At 39.5% G+C, this 17,951-nt stretch overlaps 1 protein-coding gene across 5 annotated transcripts in view; it reads left to right on the top strand.

Moving 5' to 3' along the window:
* The window catches only part of RTTN (rotatin), a 114,591-nt gene that overhangs the window by 37,285 nt on the left and 59,355 nt on the right, over positions 1–17,951 (top strand). For all 5 annotated transcript variants that reach the window (XR_001517065.2, XM_015590825.2, XM_006913734.3 and 2 more), the window contains exons 22-28: positions 2,009–2,105; positions 2,674–2,742; positions 4,032–4,220; positions 4,843–5,082; positions 6,262–6,406; positions 13,469–13,623; positions 17,142–17,361. Coding sequence is in view for 4 of the 5 variants with exons in the window: in XM_015590825.2 (XP_015446311.1) it covers positions 2,009–2,105; positions 2,674–2,742; positions 4,032–4,220; positions 4,843–5,082; positions 6,262–6,406; positions 13,469–13,623; positions 17,142–17,361 (1,115 nt within the window). In the remaining variant the exon portion in view is untranslated. The remainder of the gene's footprint in view (positions 1–2,008; positions 2,106–2,673; positions 2,743–4,031; positions 4,221–4,842; positions 5,083–6,261; positions 6,407–13,468; positions 13,624–17,141; positions 17,362–17,951) is intronic.

Raw genomic sequence — 17,951 nt, 5'->3', positions numbered from 1 at the left:
TGGATTCAGCCACTTTCTGAGGCACCATGATTTGCCCTTTGGGTATTTAACAACTTTTCTGTGTCATTGATGTTTGCAAAAATTACTTCAGTGAGTCTGAAAATGAATTACAGTATCTCATTAATGGATTTAGTTTTAGGGCAAAATTAGTTTGTTGTTGTTGTTGTTGTTTCCTCTAAAAGAAAGGGTTTGTTGAGCCAAATGCTAGTCAGAAAAAGGACCAGGTCCTAGGGCATGAAGTCTATACAACCAGCAGCTGGGCTGGATGGAGAAGCTAGTCTGTCTCCCGAATTAGTTATTAACCAGGTCCTCAAGCAGGAAACTTTATTCCTCCGGAAACATTTATCGAGTACTTACTATGTGCTGGGTACAGCGCTAGGCCCTTGGGACATTTTAATGAGCTTGGTAAATGACCCTCTGGAGCTTACACTGGAGTGGGAGACCTAAAAGCAAATGCATGATGCAGCGTGACAGGAACTGTCATGGTGGGCGGGTTCCTGGGCCAGAGGAAGTGTCCCTGGGTGGGTCCTTGATGTGCGAACACCAGGTGGAAGCACAGCAGGAAAATGAAAAATTTAATTTCTTTTGGGTACTCGTAGGAGTTCTTTATATGACACAAATATAAACCGTGTGCCTGATTTTATGTTAAGATTTTCTTTCAATCTTTCTATTAAAATCTATATCTTTAACCTTTAATATTAATGGAAATATATAAAGCTTTTCTATTATAGCAAGTGGGCTTTTCATCATGCTTTAAAAGGAAGGCCTTCTCCGATTCCAAATTCCAAATATGCTTCTGTACTTTCTCTTAATATGTTTGTTTATAAGTGTTGTTTCAAAAACTTAGGTCTCTAATCTACTTAGAATTGATTTTGGTATGTAGTGTAAGGTAAAGATCTGTTTTTTCCATATTGTAGGCAATTGCACTGCAATAATTTCTTATGTATTTGAAAATACTGTTGTCTCATTTCATCTCCACTGATAGGAAATGTATACTTTACTGTAAATTCTTACATGGGTCTCTGCTTCTTTACTATTTCATTGCTATTTTTAATTATGCCTATTATATAATGATGTTTTCCTTTTCTTACAGTTAGGAAAAATACCTTCTTTTAAAACTAATTTTTTGTTGCTTCCCTGTATCTGCTAACTATTACGTTGTTATTCCTGCATGATTGGTACAGCTATCATACCTGTTTGGTTAGAATTTCATAGATTTCAAGCATTGAGAAATTGTAGCACTGGGAGCATTACAGGGTGAAAACCGAGGCTCGTTAATGTCAAGGAATTGGACGAGGGCGCTTCGCCGAGTGGTGGTGCCTGGTGCCCGTCTTTCGTCTGCCAGTTCCGACCCGTTCTTTTTCCATTACCTCGTTGTGATAAGGGAGACGCACAAGCCGAAACACCACCACCAGCACAAACATGTTTTACACTCAAATCCGAGTTCTCTGACTACGTCAATAGCAGAAGGTGGAGATTCTAAAATAGGGAGGCCTTTCAGTGAGCAGACTCGAGCTGCAGTCGCATGACCTGGCAAAACCGTCCTGGAAGCCGGGCCGGTTGGCTTCTCTGCTTCACGGAACCCGACGGGACCTCGTGCCCGGCCCTGCGGGTGTGGTTCCTGCTTCGCGGTGTCCGTGCCCACCGAACAGGAACTCAGGGCCGTCATGGGCCATTTGCAGGTGTGAGAGCCACTGTGTAAATGATGCCGATTTATCTGGGTTGACGTGGCTTCCCCTGAGAGTGGCAGCTCTTCCCTTTGAGTGAAGGTATTTTATTGAATGAATTAATGAATGAATGAATGAATGTTTTTTCAACTTTTAAAGTCTTATTTTTCAATTATAGTCGACATTTGGTATTATATTAGGTTTAGGTGAACAGCATAGTGGTTAGACATTTATATGATGTATGAAGTGATCCCCTCTGAGTTAAGATATTTTAAGTTTGAAGTTTATTCTTTCTGGAGGGAAAGATATTTCATAAAGTTATGCTGCTTTTTATTTCTCAGTTTCCTTGATATTTCATGAAGATTGTGCCATCGTGACTGAAGTCGGAGCATTATTTTGTCTTCTGTTATTTGATGAAGTATCAAGAATGGATATGTGGTAAGCTCTAAGAATTTAAAGTTTTTACTCTCTATTATTTATCTGAGCTTTCTGATGCAATCTTATAGCAACGCATGGACATTTTTGGCTTACGAAGGTCATGCTTTTCATGGTAGCGACGCCATGGGGCGACTTCCAGTTTAAAAAGCTCATTGGCTGAAAGTCACCCTGAACTTTTATTTTTGAACATTATAAGTACAAAACATAAAAGTTAGTACAGTGATTTTCATCAGCAATACATTTTTCAGTACATGCTCTCAATTTTGTTTTTTCTTTAACGTTTTATTTGGAAAAAACCTTCAGGAAGGTGTTTCGGATGATAATGTTGCATTAACCTGACTTTGAGCAGGGTCGGTGGGCGGGGACGCAGATCCACCCGCCAGCACAGCACCCGTATCCGATGAATCGTAAGCAAACCCAGGCAGCAGCAAGCGTGTTGGAACTGCGCCGAATGCTGGACCCAGTTGCAGCTGGTGCTTTGAGTTTCCGGCGGTGAAGAAAGCTGTGTGTGTGAGGCAGGGCTGCCGTCCACTCAGCTCTCTCCTTTTGTGTTCCTTCTATGACACAGGTCTGTGAATCCTCCCAGTAAACCTTCTTCACCATCAGTCTTCAGTTTGCCTGTCTCCGTGTTTAGAAGGTAACAGATTTATTTATTTGATTTTCTTGAATGTTGTTACGGAAAGGGAAATCGGAATCTGTAATGTGTCAGTTTTCATCTGGCATTTAAACCACGTGACTTGTGTGTTTTACCATTTCCTTCGCAGTGGGGCTTCGGGGAGTCCAGTCAGCGTATGTCCCCATCACCAAGTTTTTATTTTGGTGCTGTTCAGGTCTACACAAAAGTCGAAAGAGCTGCACAGGGACCATCAGCCTGCCCGTCAGCCTGCATTCAGCAGTTGTTAACTCATGGGTCTTCTCCCTCCTGCCCGTATGTGGGTGCTGGGAGCTGTCTTGGCTGAGGAGCCCAAGTCTAGAGAAAATAGGATGTCTAGTAAGTGTGCATAGGCACAGTTCCCTGGTCCCCACCAAGCATGTCACCAGGGCCGCAGCCCGCAGGGACGCTCAGTGCTGCGGCTTCCTGTTACGCATTTACGGTTTACCCCACACGTCCCAGTCCAGACCTGGGGAGCTGCTCCCAGTCTAGCAAATCAGCTTAGTGAGACTGGTGACGTCCTTACCTACTTGGCTGTGGTAGAGAAAAGAGCCAGAACGTTAGCCCAGGACTGTATTTGTCCATGGGGAGAAGAAGGGGTTCCCTTATTCCTTCAGTCACAGTGATGTCGTCGTTAAAATTGTTGCCGGTGTGGTGGGTGTGTGGCAGTTTCTAAGACTGCTCATGACGTAGTTCCCTCTGCTTTTTATTATTTTCTCCCTTCCGTGTTCTCTAGGCTTAATTTGCTGTTCGTTTTCTAACTTATTAAAGGATTGACTGTTGATTGATAGCCTTTCCTCTTTTCGTTTGGTGCACGGCCTTCCATGTAGGCCTCCCATTCTAAAACACCTCTCCATCCTCCATTTGTTGCTCATTCTTTTTTTTTTCCTTTTTTTTTTCCTGGCTTTATTGAAATATAATAGACAGTTGTTCGTATTTACATTGTACAATTCAATGAGTTGTTTTCAATTATAGTTGGTGTACAATAAATTAGTTTCAATTATACAGCATAGTGATTAGAGATCTATATAACTCACACGGTGATCACCCTACTAAATCTATTTCTCCTCTTCCCCCTTAAGTATTTATTGCAACATTGTTAACTATTTTCCTTATAGTACATTTTATATCTCCATGTCTATATTGTAACTATCCATTTGTGCTTAATCTCTTTGACCTTTTTCGCCGTCCCCTCTCCCCCAACACCCCTCCATCCTTTTGAGTGGAGTGTAAGAATTTGAAAATCTGTAATTATTTGTGTACATCTTCTCTAGGTATCACCTGCCAGTGCATGCAGTTGGCCACCATGCTGTGAGTCCGTACTCCATAGTTTTGCCGTTATCTGCTGATTGTTTGGCCTTGAAGCCGGTCTCGGATATGCTGAGAATAGCGTGGAACCTGGCATGGTATCGTGGGAGTGATAATCTTTTGAAGCAAATGAACTCCGAAACGCAAATCGAAGAGTAAGCTGTTCCTCTTAGTTGGAAAAGCATTCACATTTAACTAGTTATAACTGATTAGTTAGGTCTTATTTGTCCTTTAGGTCAAGTAGTTTTTGTACTTATTATCATGTGATTCTGCTTTTGCACTGAAGATTATAATTTTTATTTAGTTTTAAAGAATACATGTGTTCGTTACTTTTTAAAAACTATCACACAAGGAAATTGAATTAAAAAACAGGTCACCTGTGCTGTCTTCGAGCGTGGTTAGTTAATAGATGTAGACAGTAGGGAGATTGCTGTATGTTAGGGTAAGGGGTTGGTGAGGGCGGGTCTGAAGGTCGTCATCACTGTGGAGTGACAGTTATTACTTCTGAATAGTTTTGTATTCTAATCTGTCAGTGCTTTCTTATTTCATTGAAAATTACTTCATATTTGCGTAATCAGGAAAATGTTAATATAAACACTTCAGATGCTAGTGTAAAAGCCTAATATTGACAGGTGTACACTGGATTTTCTTTTGGCTGTGAGTCAACCTTTAATTAAAAGAAAATGAAGGTAAAACAACTTTTGGGAGAGAGTGTATCATAAAACCGAGCTCTTATTTGAATAGTTTTTGTGTCTTTCTCTTTTTCTATTGGTTTAGATTTTTAGACACGTTGAAGTTGTCCACAGAGGACATGCTTTCTCTGAAGATGACGCACACTGCCAGTGGACTGAAGGACTGTCTCCATTCCATCGTTCAGGCTGCAGGGCACAGGGAAGTGAGGGCTGCTGTCACGAGGATGAGTTTCTATTTTCTGAATGACAGACTGTCTTTGAAGGGCAGCCCTGGCCCATGTGGGGTTCCCTCGAAGTCCCTGGCGTGGCACACCGCGCTGAACAGGTCAGTGGAAGCCCCAGTCTGCAGCTGGCAAGACCTGGGTCGCATCGTGTTTGGGCTCTTCTCCACGCTTTTGGGGTGAGAGCATATGTTCTTCCTGTCACTGTCATGAGACAGGTTTTCATAGAAGGAGAAAACCCCGGCTTTTTATTAGCTGTGATAAATATCTCATAACAGCAAAAGAGAACATTTTTCACTTAATCACTGCATTTTGTAAGGAACTATTAATAAGCTTATAACAGTTTTGTAAATATCCTATCATGGAAAATTCTTTTATCTTATAAAGGTAAATGATGAGGATAAGACATGATCGTGTATTCCCATCTGTATTATAAACGTGCCAAGACATCCGTGGGTTCACTAATAGGTGTGGCTCACCTGCAGCTGGCTGTTTGTTTTTTGTTGCTTTTGCATTTTTCTGCCTCATTTTTCTTTATGCTCTGAATTTCATGGAGCCGATTACCATGTGGCGGTGCATCAGTAGCTCTTGGGAAGGCTCTGGCTTATAAATTTAACACGTTTAACTGGCAGCAGATGGCCGCTGCGTCGGACACAGACGAGACCGCTGAGCGGCCGCTGGCAGCAGTTTCACGTTTTCATTTTCATGTAACTGGTATAAAATACGTAACTTTCATACTAAACATAAAGTGTGCAGTTTTCAGAACGCAGGGTTAAATGGTTTTGCAAAAGGCCGACTCCTTTATTTAGGCTGGTTCTCACAATTCAGATATCTGCCTTGGCTTTTTCAGTGGTTTGCTGGAGCCAGCCGGTGCTGCCTTGTGAGAGAGCTGATGCTTAAATTTTCAGGATTTTTGCAAGTTAGTTGGTTTCAACGGAGCCATTTAAAAAAACTATGTAAAGTTACAATTAAATAAATTATATGAAAATAAATTAATGATTATGCAGAAGTTACTACCTCCTAATCATCTTACAACACTGCTGTGATCTGTGTTCTCAAGGTTATTTATATCTGTCTGTGTCGTCGAATGCCACGGCATGGTGTGCTGCTGGCCCTCTCTCAGCTCTGTCACAGTGGTGGCTTGCAGTCGCCACAGTGGGTATTTAGACAGTGGAAATTGGCAGACAACAAAGCAGCACCCAGTTCCTCAGCTGCTTATTAAATATTTATCAACACACCACTTTAAGAGCTAGAAACCATGATTATTGTCTTCTTCATTGTAGGTTTTTACAAGTGCTTCCTGCTTGTACTGAAGATGAGAAACTGCTAATAGATATCATACATTTTTTAAATAAGTTATTGAAGACACAAAGAAAAGATTCATCAGTAGAACTTCTAAACTGGCTTCTAGAATTACTTCTTAGACATGTAAGTGTTAAAGAATTTGGGTTTTAGGTTTGACAAGTGGTTTATTTGAAAATCATTAATACTATATTATTGAAAAGTACAATTTTTAGCTATAGCCTACACTTGGTAGTGTATGCCTCGTCTTGTGCTAGATGGCTCATAGCAATGTGGCCTTCTCGACATGATTGAGACTAGGCTTATTAAACAAGAGTACAGAATAGTGGGACCTTCTGTTTTGTAGTTAAACAGAATAGATTAACAAAACCTGTTCTGTGCAAGTTTTCTGCTGCAGCTGTATTTTTAAGTGAGAATCTCGGGGCCTGGGGGAAGCGGGGACTGTAGACAGGAAAGTGGAGAGGCCGGGAACACAGCCAGACGGAGGCCGTGCGCGAGGGCCGTGGTGGCACCGAGGTTGGAAAGGACGAGGCGGACAGCGCTCCGGCTTTGGTGCGAGTCCACTGTGGCGTTTACTCTCCGGCCACCGCTCTCACTTCTTTAGCTGTTCTAAGAAACTTGCCAGCAAGCTGGCTCACTACCATTGGTCTGCCTAGCTATGTTTTCTTTTTTTTTTCTTTTTTTTTTTTTGGAAATACTGTGTGAATTTGCTTAACCTAGCTAAGATAAACTTTTGTATACGTAATCATGAAAAAAACACATAAAAATTAGAAAAGAGGGTCTAAATTGATAAAGAAGATGGCCCTTATAAGACAGATATGTTTCATTATATGTTAATGTATGTTAATACATTTACAAAGCTAATTTAAAAACATGATTTGCTACAAAAGTATGAAGTGCTAATATGGTATAAGTTAGAAATTCTAATTGAGAATTATTTTTAAAGTATTTGTAGATTTCTTAAAAATCTCTATATCATGTATATAAATGTGCGTATATACAACTTGTTTAGATGCTTATTATCACCTCTGTTACAGATCGGTGAAAATAGGGACTGTTTTGTTCGCAGCTGCGTACCCCTCACCTGCCATAGTGCCTGGCGCACGGAGAACTGCCAGAAACGTTTATTAACCCAGCAGTGAACTTACAACATTGAGGAAGCTACATACTTAATTACAAGAAAACACATAACCTTAATTTCATAACTTGTTAGAATTTAACAAAAATGGAAACTATAGGCCATATTACATATGCAAGTTTATACTTATAGACAATTTCTGGAACTGTAATTGCTGAGTCAGTTACGAAACACAAAGATACATGTGTCTATGTGTTTGTCTTGAGATTTTTTGTTTTTTATTTTTGTAAGTAAATGACTGAGTGAGGCCATCCTTTTCTGCCTGCGCGTTTTTGCTTTCTTCCCTGTGACTTGTTCTTTGATGCTTTTGCTGGTTGTGCCCACAGTCGGGTGGTGCCCATAGTCTTCTGTCTCTTTGTGGTAACAAAGGAAAATGTCACATTAGAGAGATGAGCCCATTACCTGTGATATGAGTTGCAAATGTTTTTTTCTTGTTTGTTGTTTGTTTTTTTGACTGTGGTTATTTTGAACTTATTTTCCTATCTTATGTACACCTTATTTTTTTTTTTAATTAACTTTATTGGGGTAACATTGGTTAATACAATTATATAATTTTCAGGCGTACATTATAATTTGACATCTGTATATTGTCGTGTGTTTATCACCCAAAATCTAGTTTCCTTCAGTTACCATATATTTGACCCCCTTTACTCTGTCTACTTCCCCCCTCCTCCACCACCCCCTCCCCTCTGGTAAACACGAGTCTATAGTCCATGTGTCTCTGTTTGTCCTGTTCCTTTGCTGCTTTTGGGTTTATATCTCACATATAAGTGATATCATGTGATTTTCAACTTTTTCTGTCTGGCTTATTTCGCTTAGCTTGATTATCTCAAGGTCCATCCATGTTGTTGCAAATAGCAGTATTTCATCTCTTCTTAAGACTGAGTAATATCCCATTGTATATATGTACCACAGCTTCTTTAGCCAATCATCTATCATAGGACACTTCGGTTGCTTCCATGTCCTGGCCACTGTGAATAGTGCTGCTATGAACATTGGTATGCAAATATCTTTTCAAGTCTTTGGGATAAATACCCAGTAGAGGGATTGCTGGATCATGTGGTAGATCAATTCTTGTTTTTTTTGAGGAACCTCCATACTTATGTACAGTTTAAATCTCCTAGGTTTGGTAGGTTATATTATTTCTACTTTTCATCTTTTATAATATTTAAATTGTGTTCCATGACCATAACTTCCTACAGGTATGTGTGTGTATATGTGAGAAATCACCCATCCTCTGGGTTACTTAGGCCTTCCAGCTACTACTCATGCCACCCGTGGTTCCCAAGACAGCTGCTGTGGCGATCTTTTTAAGCCGAGTCACCTCATGTCACCCTTCTGCTTAAAATCCTGCACCAGCTTCCTTCCTCACTCGGAGTAAGCGCTGGCCTCCGGGGCTCTGAACCCGACTCTGAGCTTTCTCTCTCCATCCACCACTGCGCTCCCTCCCTCCGTTCCAGCCCACTGGTGGCTGGTTGCTTCTTAAACCTGGTCCTCACAGCTACCTGAGTGCCTCACGTTTCCTTTTCTCTCTGGCCGAGCACTCGTTCCTTCGATACCTGTGTGGCTGACGGCCACACGTAATCCAGTGCTCTGTTCAGACGTTAGTCAAACAAAGGAGCTTTCTCTGCATCCCGTGTCGTACAACATCCCTCCATGCTTGTCTGTCTCTCTGCCTTACCACTTATCTCTACCTTATTTCTTGTCCTACTTTATCTTTATTCATTGCACTTATCACGTCCACCTGCAGAATATCTTTGTTCGTTTTGTGTGTACCTCAGCCCATTAGAAAGTAGCCCCTATGAGGACGGGTCGTTTAGTCACTGCTGTATTGTTTTTCTTTAGTCATATTTATAGGTTTCTTTCTTTATAGGTTCTCAGTTATGTATCTTATTGGGAAGGTCTTTTCTACTCTAACGTTTTGAGTAAACACTCCCATGTTTTCTTTTATAACTTTTAAGACTTTATTTTTGTTTACATCTTCATTCGTCTGGTATTTTTTTGGTGTGGATTATTTTTTTTTTGAGCGGTTAGCAATTTTCCCATATCATCTGTCTACCACTGATTTGAGTTGCCACTATTGAAAAAAAAAGGTCAAACTGATATCCTATATATACATGAATCTTTGATTGGACTTTGTATCGTGTTCCTTTGATATGTCCATGTTTTCTGAAGAACTACATTTTAAAATTATTTTAACAAATTTTTCTTTAATAAACTTAATTTTCTTTATTTTTTCTGGCCATTTTTACTTCTTTCAAATTAACTTTATTTTGTGAAACTTATGACAGAACAGTTGTCCACTGAATGGACATTTCTATGTGATTTTATTGGCTTCATATGTATGGCAAGAAATACCTTAAACATAGCTAAAAAGACATAATAAAATGAGAAAAATATTTGTAATACACATGAGAGACAAAATACTAGTTTTCTTAAAGTACGTTTTTTGAATCTAATAAGACGATTAAACTTTCGAAATACACAGACTCGTTCAGTGAAGTTTGTTCTTCTGTTTCTTTCTCAAGGATGATTTCAAAGAGCCATAGTTACTTTGATTTTCTCTTACTTTTTAATTATTAAAATTAAGGGAGTGTTTGGAAGCAGTTATTTTCTGAACATTTTTAATAAAGCAAAAAAGTAAAGCCTAATGTCATTGTAGTTCTTTTAGCTTTTTGGCATGCTTGCATGTTTTAGAAATTGGATATTAAAATAGTATTAAAAGAATCTCTATGAAGCTTTTCCTATGAAAGAGTTTTTTGATAACTCAAATCAATTTTTGATTTATAAATGTTTTATAACTTCATAATCCTTTTACTCATTTTTAAAAAAGAACAATCTCCTTAGGTTAGAGTACTTATATTCTGGGGATTATAGTTGCTTTGGGCTGTGAAACGGCAGATTTGGTTCACTTTAGTTTTAGAATCTTTTCTTGAAAATCTGTGCAATAATTGAACATTTACATAAAAGACTTTGTACATAGTATAAAATAATAGAATGCTCACTGAATATTAAAATATATGTGCTAATTATGTTACTGTAACTAGTTAAAACATTTAAATGATTATGAAATTATTGTCATGAGTGCTGATGTATATTGTTTAATTTAGTCATAGTTTTGAAATTAAAATGAAATTTCTATAAAATTATAGATGATTGCACTGTAATTTTAATGCAGTTTTAGAAAAGGTTTTTTGGTATAATTAAATTTATTTGACTTTGTAAAGTATCAAGGCTATCTTTGGAAAGCTTTTACTTTATCTCCTCACATATTACCATCACTAGTGTTACAAAAAATAATACTTTTAAGGTGAGCATAGTGGACTTAAGCCTCCGCTCTCTGGAGAGTTTCCTCTCTAAATATCATGCAACAAGAGCGACGTCGTTAATTAAGTGTTTTGTAATGACCAACGTTCAAGATCGAGGAAGCCTGAAAATAGAAAGCCAAGTGCCTTTTAAAATGTCATTTGAAGTTAGTAAAATAAGTGAGAGATGATTTAAGGTGGTCAGTAAAATAACATTTCCAAGGAACTGTTTTGAATGTTTTGACATAATATGGAGAGATATGTAAAAGAAGTGGTGGCAGAAACTAACAAAAGTAGGCAAATATGAACTCCTGATCAGGCAGGCGAACCTAACAGGACACGTAAAGAAGAATCAGGTCACTTACGGAGGGAAGACGTAGGGACCGTCGGTTGTGAAAGTTTTGTTTGTGTTTGATCAAAACATTCATTGATTACAAACGTTTTAATTCTCGGGCATTTTAGGCATTTCTTGTGCCACTCATCTATAACTTAGTGTAATGATATTTTGTTAATATATAAAATAACCCAGAAGTGGTAAGTTTGAATACCTTTTTTGACAGAATGAGTTTTTTGATGGAAGTTCATAAAAGTGGGGCCATAATTTTGGGGGGGAGGCTGTTCAGCACTACACTGTGGATGTCTCTCCTTTTTGGCCAGCTTTCACAGGCATGTGTGCATTCAGCGTCCCTGGGGGGTGTTGTGCAGTCTGCTACTGTCAGCTGCTGATGGATGGAAAACGGGAAGCCATGGGTGGTAACTGCGCTTAAAGACAGTGGGCCATCATTACCAAAAATGTTGCCTTGCGGATAAAATAACAGTGCAAGTCGTTGGTTTAAAATTGGGATTGAATATTAATGTCTAAAGACAAAACCTTCAGGAGCGATTAAGCACTTGAGATGAACGGGCATCAGTGGAGACATCGATTCTAACGCCTTGTACTCGAATGTTCATTCGTCCTGTGTTTTCGAGGCGGTGCTGCGTAGGTCCCCCGAAGCTTAACGTTAACACATGACTCCAGGGTGTGTTATAAAGGGGAAAGGTCGCAGCGTTAACAGGCAAAAACAAGTTATTAACAGAATGAGATTCTTGGAGGAAGCTTAATTTTAGATATATACATACCCTATCACTATATTCATAGGAATCAGTAGTTCCTACTTAATATTCATCTGTATATCAGAATTAATAATTCCTGGTAGTAAAACTATTTTTTCCAGAGACGGTTTGCATTAAAAACAGCTCATTCCTTTTGTCAGTGTGGGGGTGAGTCGGCCCTTGGTTACGGGAGGCTACGAATGTGAGAGAATACATGCTTATTTTTATGATTTCATTAAATGTATATCTTGATTGTTTATGCATGCACGAAACATGGAGGCTGTAGTTACGTTTCTTGTAATTTTACGTGATCCAAATAAGGCAGTTCTTGCACAAAATGAAAGGAAAAGCTGGGAATAAAAGCTGCTGAGGTGTGAAACATAGTAAAGTAAGTTAAAAGCGAAATGTGTCTCTCTAGTACTTTCCAGAGGCTCTCAAATAAGTTATGTGTGATCATGCGTACCTGACTGAAGTCTACTCTACATACTTTGTAACATGAACAACTTGGAATTTTCTTCCCTTTTTCTTCATTTCTTTTAAAGAGAAGACGGTTATTTTTGAATCGAGTGCTGTAGGTGAGAGATTTTATAACCACAGTAATTACATTTTGACTTTATCTCTCTGTGCATATTGTAATATGCACTATTGATGTGACATAATGCTGGGGACAAAATATTTACTGGCTTTGAAGTAAAATGGTTCAGAGATTAAATCCTTGCTCAGCTCATTCTTAAGATTTCGGACAGATTACCTCACCTCTTCGTAAACCTCCATTTGCCCATATGTAAAATAAGAAAATGCAGGTCTTCTAGTTTAATCAAAAAATTACATGAACTCTTTTTTTTCTCTTTAGCTACATTTTGAAAATGGAAAACAGGAAAAATTTTAGATCGCCTTAGTTTTATTTGTTTATTAGCCTATCAGATTGGCAAGGCTCACAGCGGTGATGATGCTCAGCACTGGCTTGGATGCTGCAGGCCTTCTCCTCCGCTTAGTTGTATGTTGTGGTCTACTTTTTGCAGCGGCAATTTGGCAGTGTACATCAAAAGTATTAAACTGTTATAATGTTTTGATTTAGTAATTGTATTGCTTAAAATTTATACATAGAACATAATCAGAATTGAGCACATGCTGCATCTCAGTGAGATTAGAAATCACTAAAAAAAAAAGTCACCAGTCATCCAGGGTTCGGGGTGGTAAATCCGCACGGTCGAAAAACATTCAGATAGTACAGTGTTTTTGGAGAAATACTGATAATAACTTGAGGTAAAAAATGGTTACAAGAGTGGATTTTTTTACTAGGTGCTGGTTGTGTTATGGAATTATACCAATGTTTAGATTTATCCTCACACGCATACAGAGGCGTATGTATGATATAGTAAAAGCCGCCCTCACTGAGTGCTGTGATCTCGGGTGGGTTTTGTCTTTCTCATTCTGCTTCTCTGTATTTTCCCCAGTTTTCTATAAGAGACATGCGTTCCTTTTGTTGAGATGATGTGTGAAACACGTTTAGAACGTCCGCGTTCATGTAGCAGAGACCCATGCAGCTCGTTAGCTGACGGATCCTTAGTTAATCCAAAACGTGACTCGCAACAAAAGCCCTTGTAGCTTAATTAGAAAGTAAATACGTTGTTTACCAATTTCATGTTTTAGAGTCCAAACCCGCTGTTAGACCTGCTGGTTCCGACAGAGTCACAGGCACGAGAGGAAACGGATGACATCAGGACGGCTGTGAGGCAGCAGCTCCAGAAAGAACTGATCGCTCTTTTCAACACCTTGCTGCTCAGCTTCGCGGCAGTTACTGACAGGTACCGTCATGCCACTGAAGGTTTGGGGACATCGAGGTGGAACTGAGTTTTCTTTTGATTTCCAAACTGCTTTACTTTTCACGTGTTTTAATTCAAGAGGAGGAAAGACTCCAGCACTAATCGGCGGTGGTCCGTTTTTGTTTCAGCTGACTCGTGTGGCCCGATCACGTGTCACACACACAGTTCCGTTGTCCTCTAGGCCTTAGCTCTTGGTCGTCTTTCAGTCCTCTACTCATCCACCCGAGCAGTCACGTCGTTTCTCTGACTTTATGACTGTTTTTGCATTAATGATTTTCAAATGTGTATCTGTGGTTCTGACTTCTTTTTTTTAATTTTTAAAATTAGGTAAAATTTACTATTTACTTTAACCATTTAAACATGTACAATTGATGGCTTTTGGCGTAGTCATAATGTTGCACAACTATCACTAATTAATTCCAGAACCTTTTCATCACCCCCAAAAGAAATCCTGCACCCATAAGTAGTCCTCGGTCACCCTGTGTAGGCCCCCGGCAGCCACTCATTGTCCCGCATCTACGGGTTTGACTGTTCTGGTCATTTTCTGCAAATACAGTCAAGCAGCATGTGGCCTTGTGTGTCTAGGTCCTGTCACCTAACGCATTTCACGGTTCACCTGTGTCACAGCACATGCCAGTGCTCGTTTCTCTCCGTGACTGAGCCTGGCCCACACCCGGCTGTGCCAGTCCGTTTGTCCGTCTGTATCGGTGGGCATTTGAGTTGCTGCCATGAACATTCATATACAGGTTTTTTGTGAACATGTTTTCGGTTCTCGAGTATATACCTGGGACTGGAATTGCTAATTCATGCGGTAGTTCTCTGTGTAACGTTTTGAGGACGAGCCAGACTGTTTTCCGCAGCTTTCTTACTGTTTCGCATTCCCGCCAGCCTCGTATGAGTGTTCTAATTTCTCCACGTCCTTACCAGCACTTATTGTTATTGTATTTTTGGAGAAACATCTATTCAAGTTCTTTTCCTAATTTCGAATTGGTTTTTTGTCGTCGTTGTTGTTGAGTTGTCTTTATGTATTCTGTACAGTAATTCCTTACTATATGTATTATTTGCAAAATTTTCTCCAAGTCCATGGATTATCTTTTCATTCTGTTGATGGTGTTCTTTGATGCACAAAGTTTTTAATTTGATGAGGTCCTGATGTGCTTAAATCTAGGGGCTTTGCTGGAGAAAAAGACCTGATCCCACATTTTAAACCATCCGAAGTGTCAAACAGCCCTGATTCAGTTCAACACCTGATTATAGCCAAAAGCTCAGCGCATAACCCAAGTCTTGAGATGAATTGGCAAGCCTATCCTATGAGAAATTGTTATCTATTTCACTCGCAATAGCTCTTTTATACAAATATTTGATATACAGTCATAACTGAAGAGAATTGTGAACAAGCAGGAAAATGTCTCTCATAATTAAGAGAAAAAAGTCACTAGAAGCAGATCCACAGATGTCAAATATGAGAAGAAATTTAAAACTACTATTACAAATAATATTGTTTTAAGTAATAAATATAATAGATATTAAAGGAACAGATGGACAGGATTAATGAAAATATGGAGAATGTCAACAGCAGAGAAATGGAGACTGCAAAAAAGAACTAAATACAAATTCTACAACTGAGAAATACAATTTCTAAAACAATTCATTACATGAGCTTAACAGCAGACTAGACATGGTAAACGAAAGGATTAGTGAATATAGAACATGAGTCGATGCAAATTTCACTAGGGGGGGACAGCTGGGAGCCTTCTGAGGTGCCGAGAATATTTCGTGTTTTGTTACGCTTGTCGGTTACACGATTACATGCATATGTAAACCATCACATGGTGTGCACGTTAAACTTGCGAATTTCACCGCATGTGAATTATGCCTCAGTAAAGTGCTGAAGACAAGAACCAAGTGGAGCCAAGGGCGGCGGAGCCTGTGCATCTGGACCTGGAATGTGTGCAGGGACCTCTCCCGGGGCTTGTTAAGGCGCGAACGTCAGTAGCTCAGGAATTTACACGTTCAGTGAGCGTTGCAGGTGGTCCTTGGACTAGGCTTTGAGAAATGATGGCGTAGTCTGTTCTTTAGGCGAGTTTCGATGTTAAGGAAAGGAGTGTGGGAGACACCTTCGTTCATGTGTTGGTCAAGAGCAGGTTAGGATTTGTGTTTGGGGATGGAAGTTACTTCTGTATGCTTGTAGGTTGCCGGTCATGTGCTTATTATAAGGATAAATTAGAGTAAGAGGAGCAGAGAGAGGCAGGCAGGTCAGTAGAGAAGGAGGTGGGAAGAAATGGTGAGAAAACGGGGGAGGGGAAGAGATGTGTGTTGCGGAGACAGAATCGAGCGAGCAGTGTGGTAGAAGGGCGTGTGGGAGAGAGAGAGAAAGTGGCATAAAAGGGGCCAGTCTGTAGGTCGGGAGAAGGACGTCAAGGGAGTTCACTTCTGATAATTTCGTTTTTCCCTCTGAAATGAGAGGCAAAGTCATTTGCCAAGAGGGGAACTTGATGGTGATGAGACAAGTTGGTCGTGGAGCTTGGGAACGTTTTCAGGGACCAGGAGAGGGGACTGGTCACAGACAGGCCAGAGTCTAACTGAGGTTGGAGGTTAGAGCTTGCAGTGCACCAGGCTGTGTTGGGATGCTTTTGCTCATTCTTCTGAAGTGATTGATTTGGGTAAGAGGAGCAGAAAATGAGGTAAAACAGAACATTTTTAATGATGTTTAAAAAACAGACCATTTTTAATGATGTTAGTTAGATTACTTTGTTGTTGACCTGTGAGAAACATGAATTTATATAAGTATTTCTAAAACTTTAAGAGCACCTAATGATAGGTATATAAAAATTATGACCTTTAAAAGTTATACCTGTACACTTATTGAGATGAAATATAGTCCATAGTTGTCAATTTTAGTCTTTTTAGTCTAAAGGCCTGTAAAACTGAAGAAATTCTAGATTTTCAGTGTTTTGTTATACAATATTACTTTTTCTAGGAATTACATCTTTTGATCTGTGCCTAGCTACTTAATTTAGGAGATTTTGTTTTCTAATAGAAAACGTCTCTTGATTGTTTTTTATGCGTCAAACTCATTAAAAGCTTTCTTTTTCTTTTATATTAGCTTTCAGGAAAAAAACACATTGTAGGCAATTAAAAATTCAATTTTTTAATGATGCTGAATGATTAAAAGTATATGTTTAGCCTGTGCCAGTTAAACTCACTTAAAATATGCATTTAATTTTTCATTCCAACTTTTCATTTTTATTGGATGGCAATTGCAACATCCATTTCTGTATTTTTATGCAGTTATCACTGTTACTTTACATCATATACCTTAGATGATGTTTTAACTATGTTTTTCTTGCAAAGTCTTGTGAGAGGGAATATTTTCCGTCGTTTCTCCTAGTACATACTTTTCCGATACAATCTTGTACCACCAGTAAGACAGCTGCCCACCCACAAAGTGCGTCACACTTGTTCTGTGGTTGATATTTTTCCCTCCTTTACATACACAGGAAATGCTTGGAACTGTTTTACGTCTTCCAAACACAGCTGGCCCTGAAACTGCTGCAGTGTCTGCGAGTCACGGATGCCCCTCACTTCTATGGCCTGCCTTCCCTCGAGAGGACCTTAGGGGGCATGGCTCACCTCACTGCGCTGCCGGGGTGGAGCGCGCATTCCCCCCTTACAAGGCCCCTCGAAATTTGTGTGAAGTACTTGTCAGGCCTCCTGGAAGTAAGTTGACATGACCAATGACATACCACAATAATAGAAACCCCCAAGTAGTTGTTTACTGTTTATCGATTGCTTCCTGTGGGCCAGGCAAGCGGTAAGTGCATTATATGCGTGACTGTATTTACTGTAGATTATTATTCAGTATGTATATGACTCATCGTGATGGTTAAATGTTTTACTGATTTTTATTAACAAAGACATAAGATCACTTTTAGGAATACACTCCTTTTCAAGAAAAAAAAACTAAGGCTTACATTTAAGTGTTCTCATTAGGGTGATTTGTTTATTATATTGTTTAACCTTTTTATTTGTGAAATACACCACATATGTGAAAAATCTATGTAACGTAAGTATGTAGCTCGGTCAGTTATCACATAGTGATTGATGCCCATGTGACCACCCCTGATCCAGAAGCGAAGCCTCACCAGCTCCTGGGAGTGGTCCTCAAACGTGCTCCCCATCTCCACCCCTCCTGGCCAGTGGTGGTTATCTGAGTTCTGTGGTCACCATTTGTTCGTGTTTTCGTGGTTTTGCCGTTTAAGTTCGTGTCCACATGCACCATAATTCCTGACTTGCTTGCTTTTGTGAAG

Source organism: Pteropus alecto, unplaced genomic scaffold (assembly GCF_000325575.1).
Source record: "Pteropus alecto unplaced genomic scaffold, ASM32557v1 scaffold14, whole genome shotgun sequence".
Taxonomy (NCBI): Eukaryota; Metazoa; Chordata; class Mammalia; order Chiroptera; family Pteropodidae; genus Pteropus; species Pteropus alecto.
Note: the sequence above shows the minus strand (reverse complement) of the source record. Positions and strands in the feature narration are given on the sequence as shown.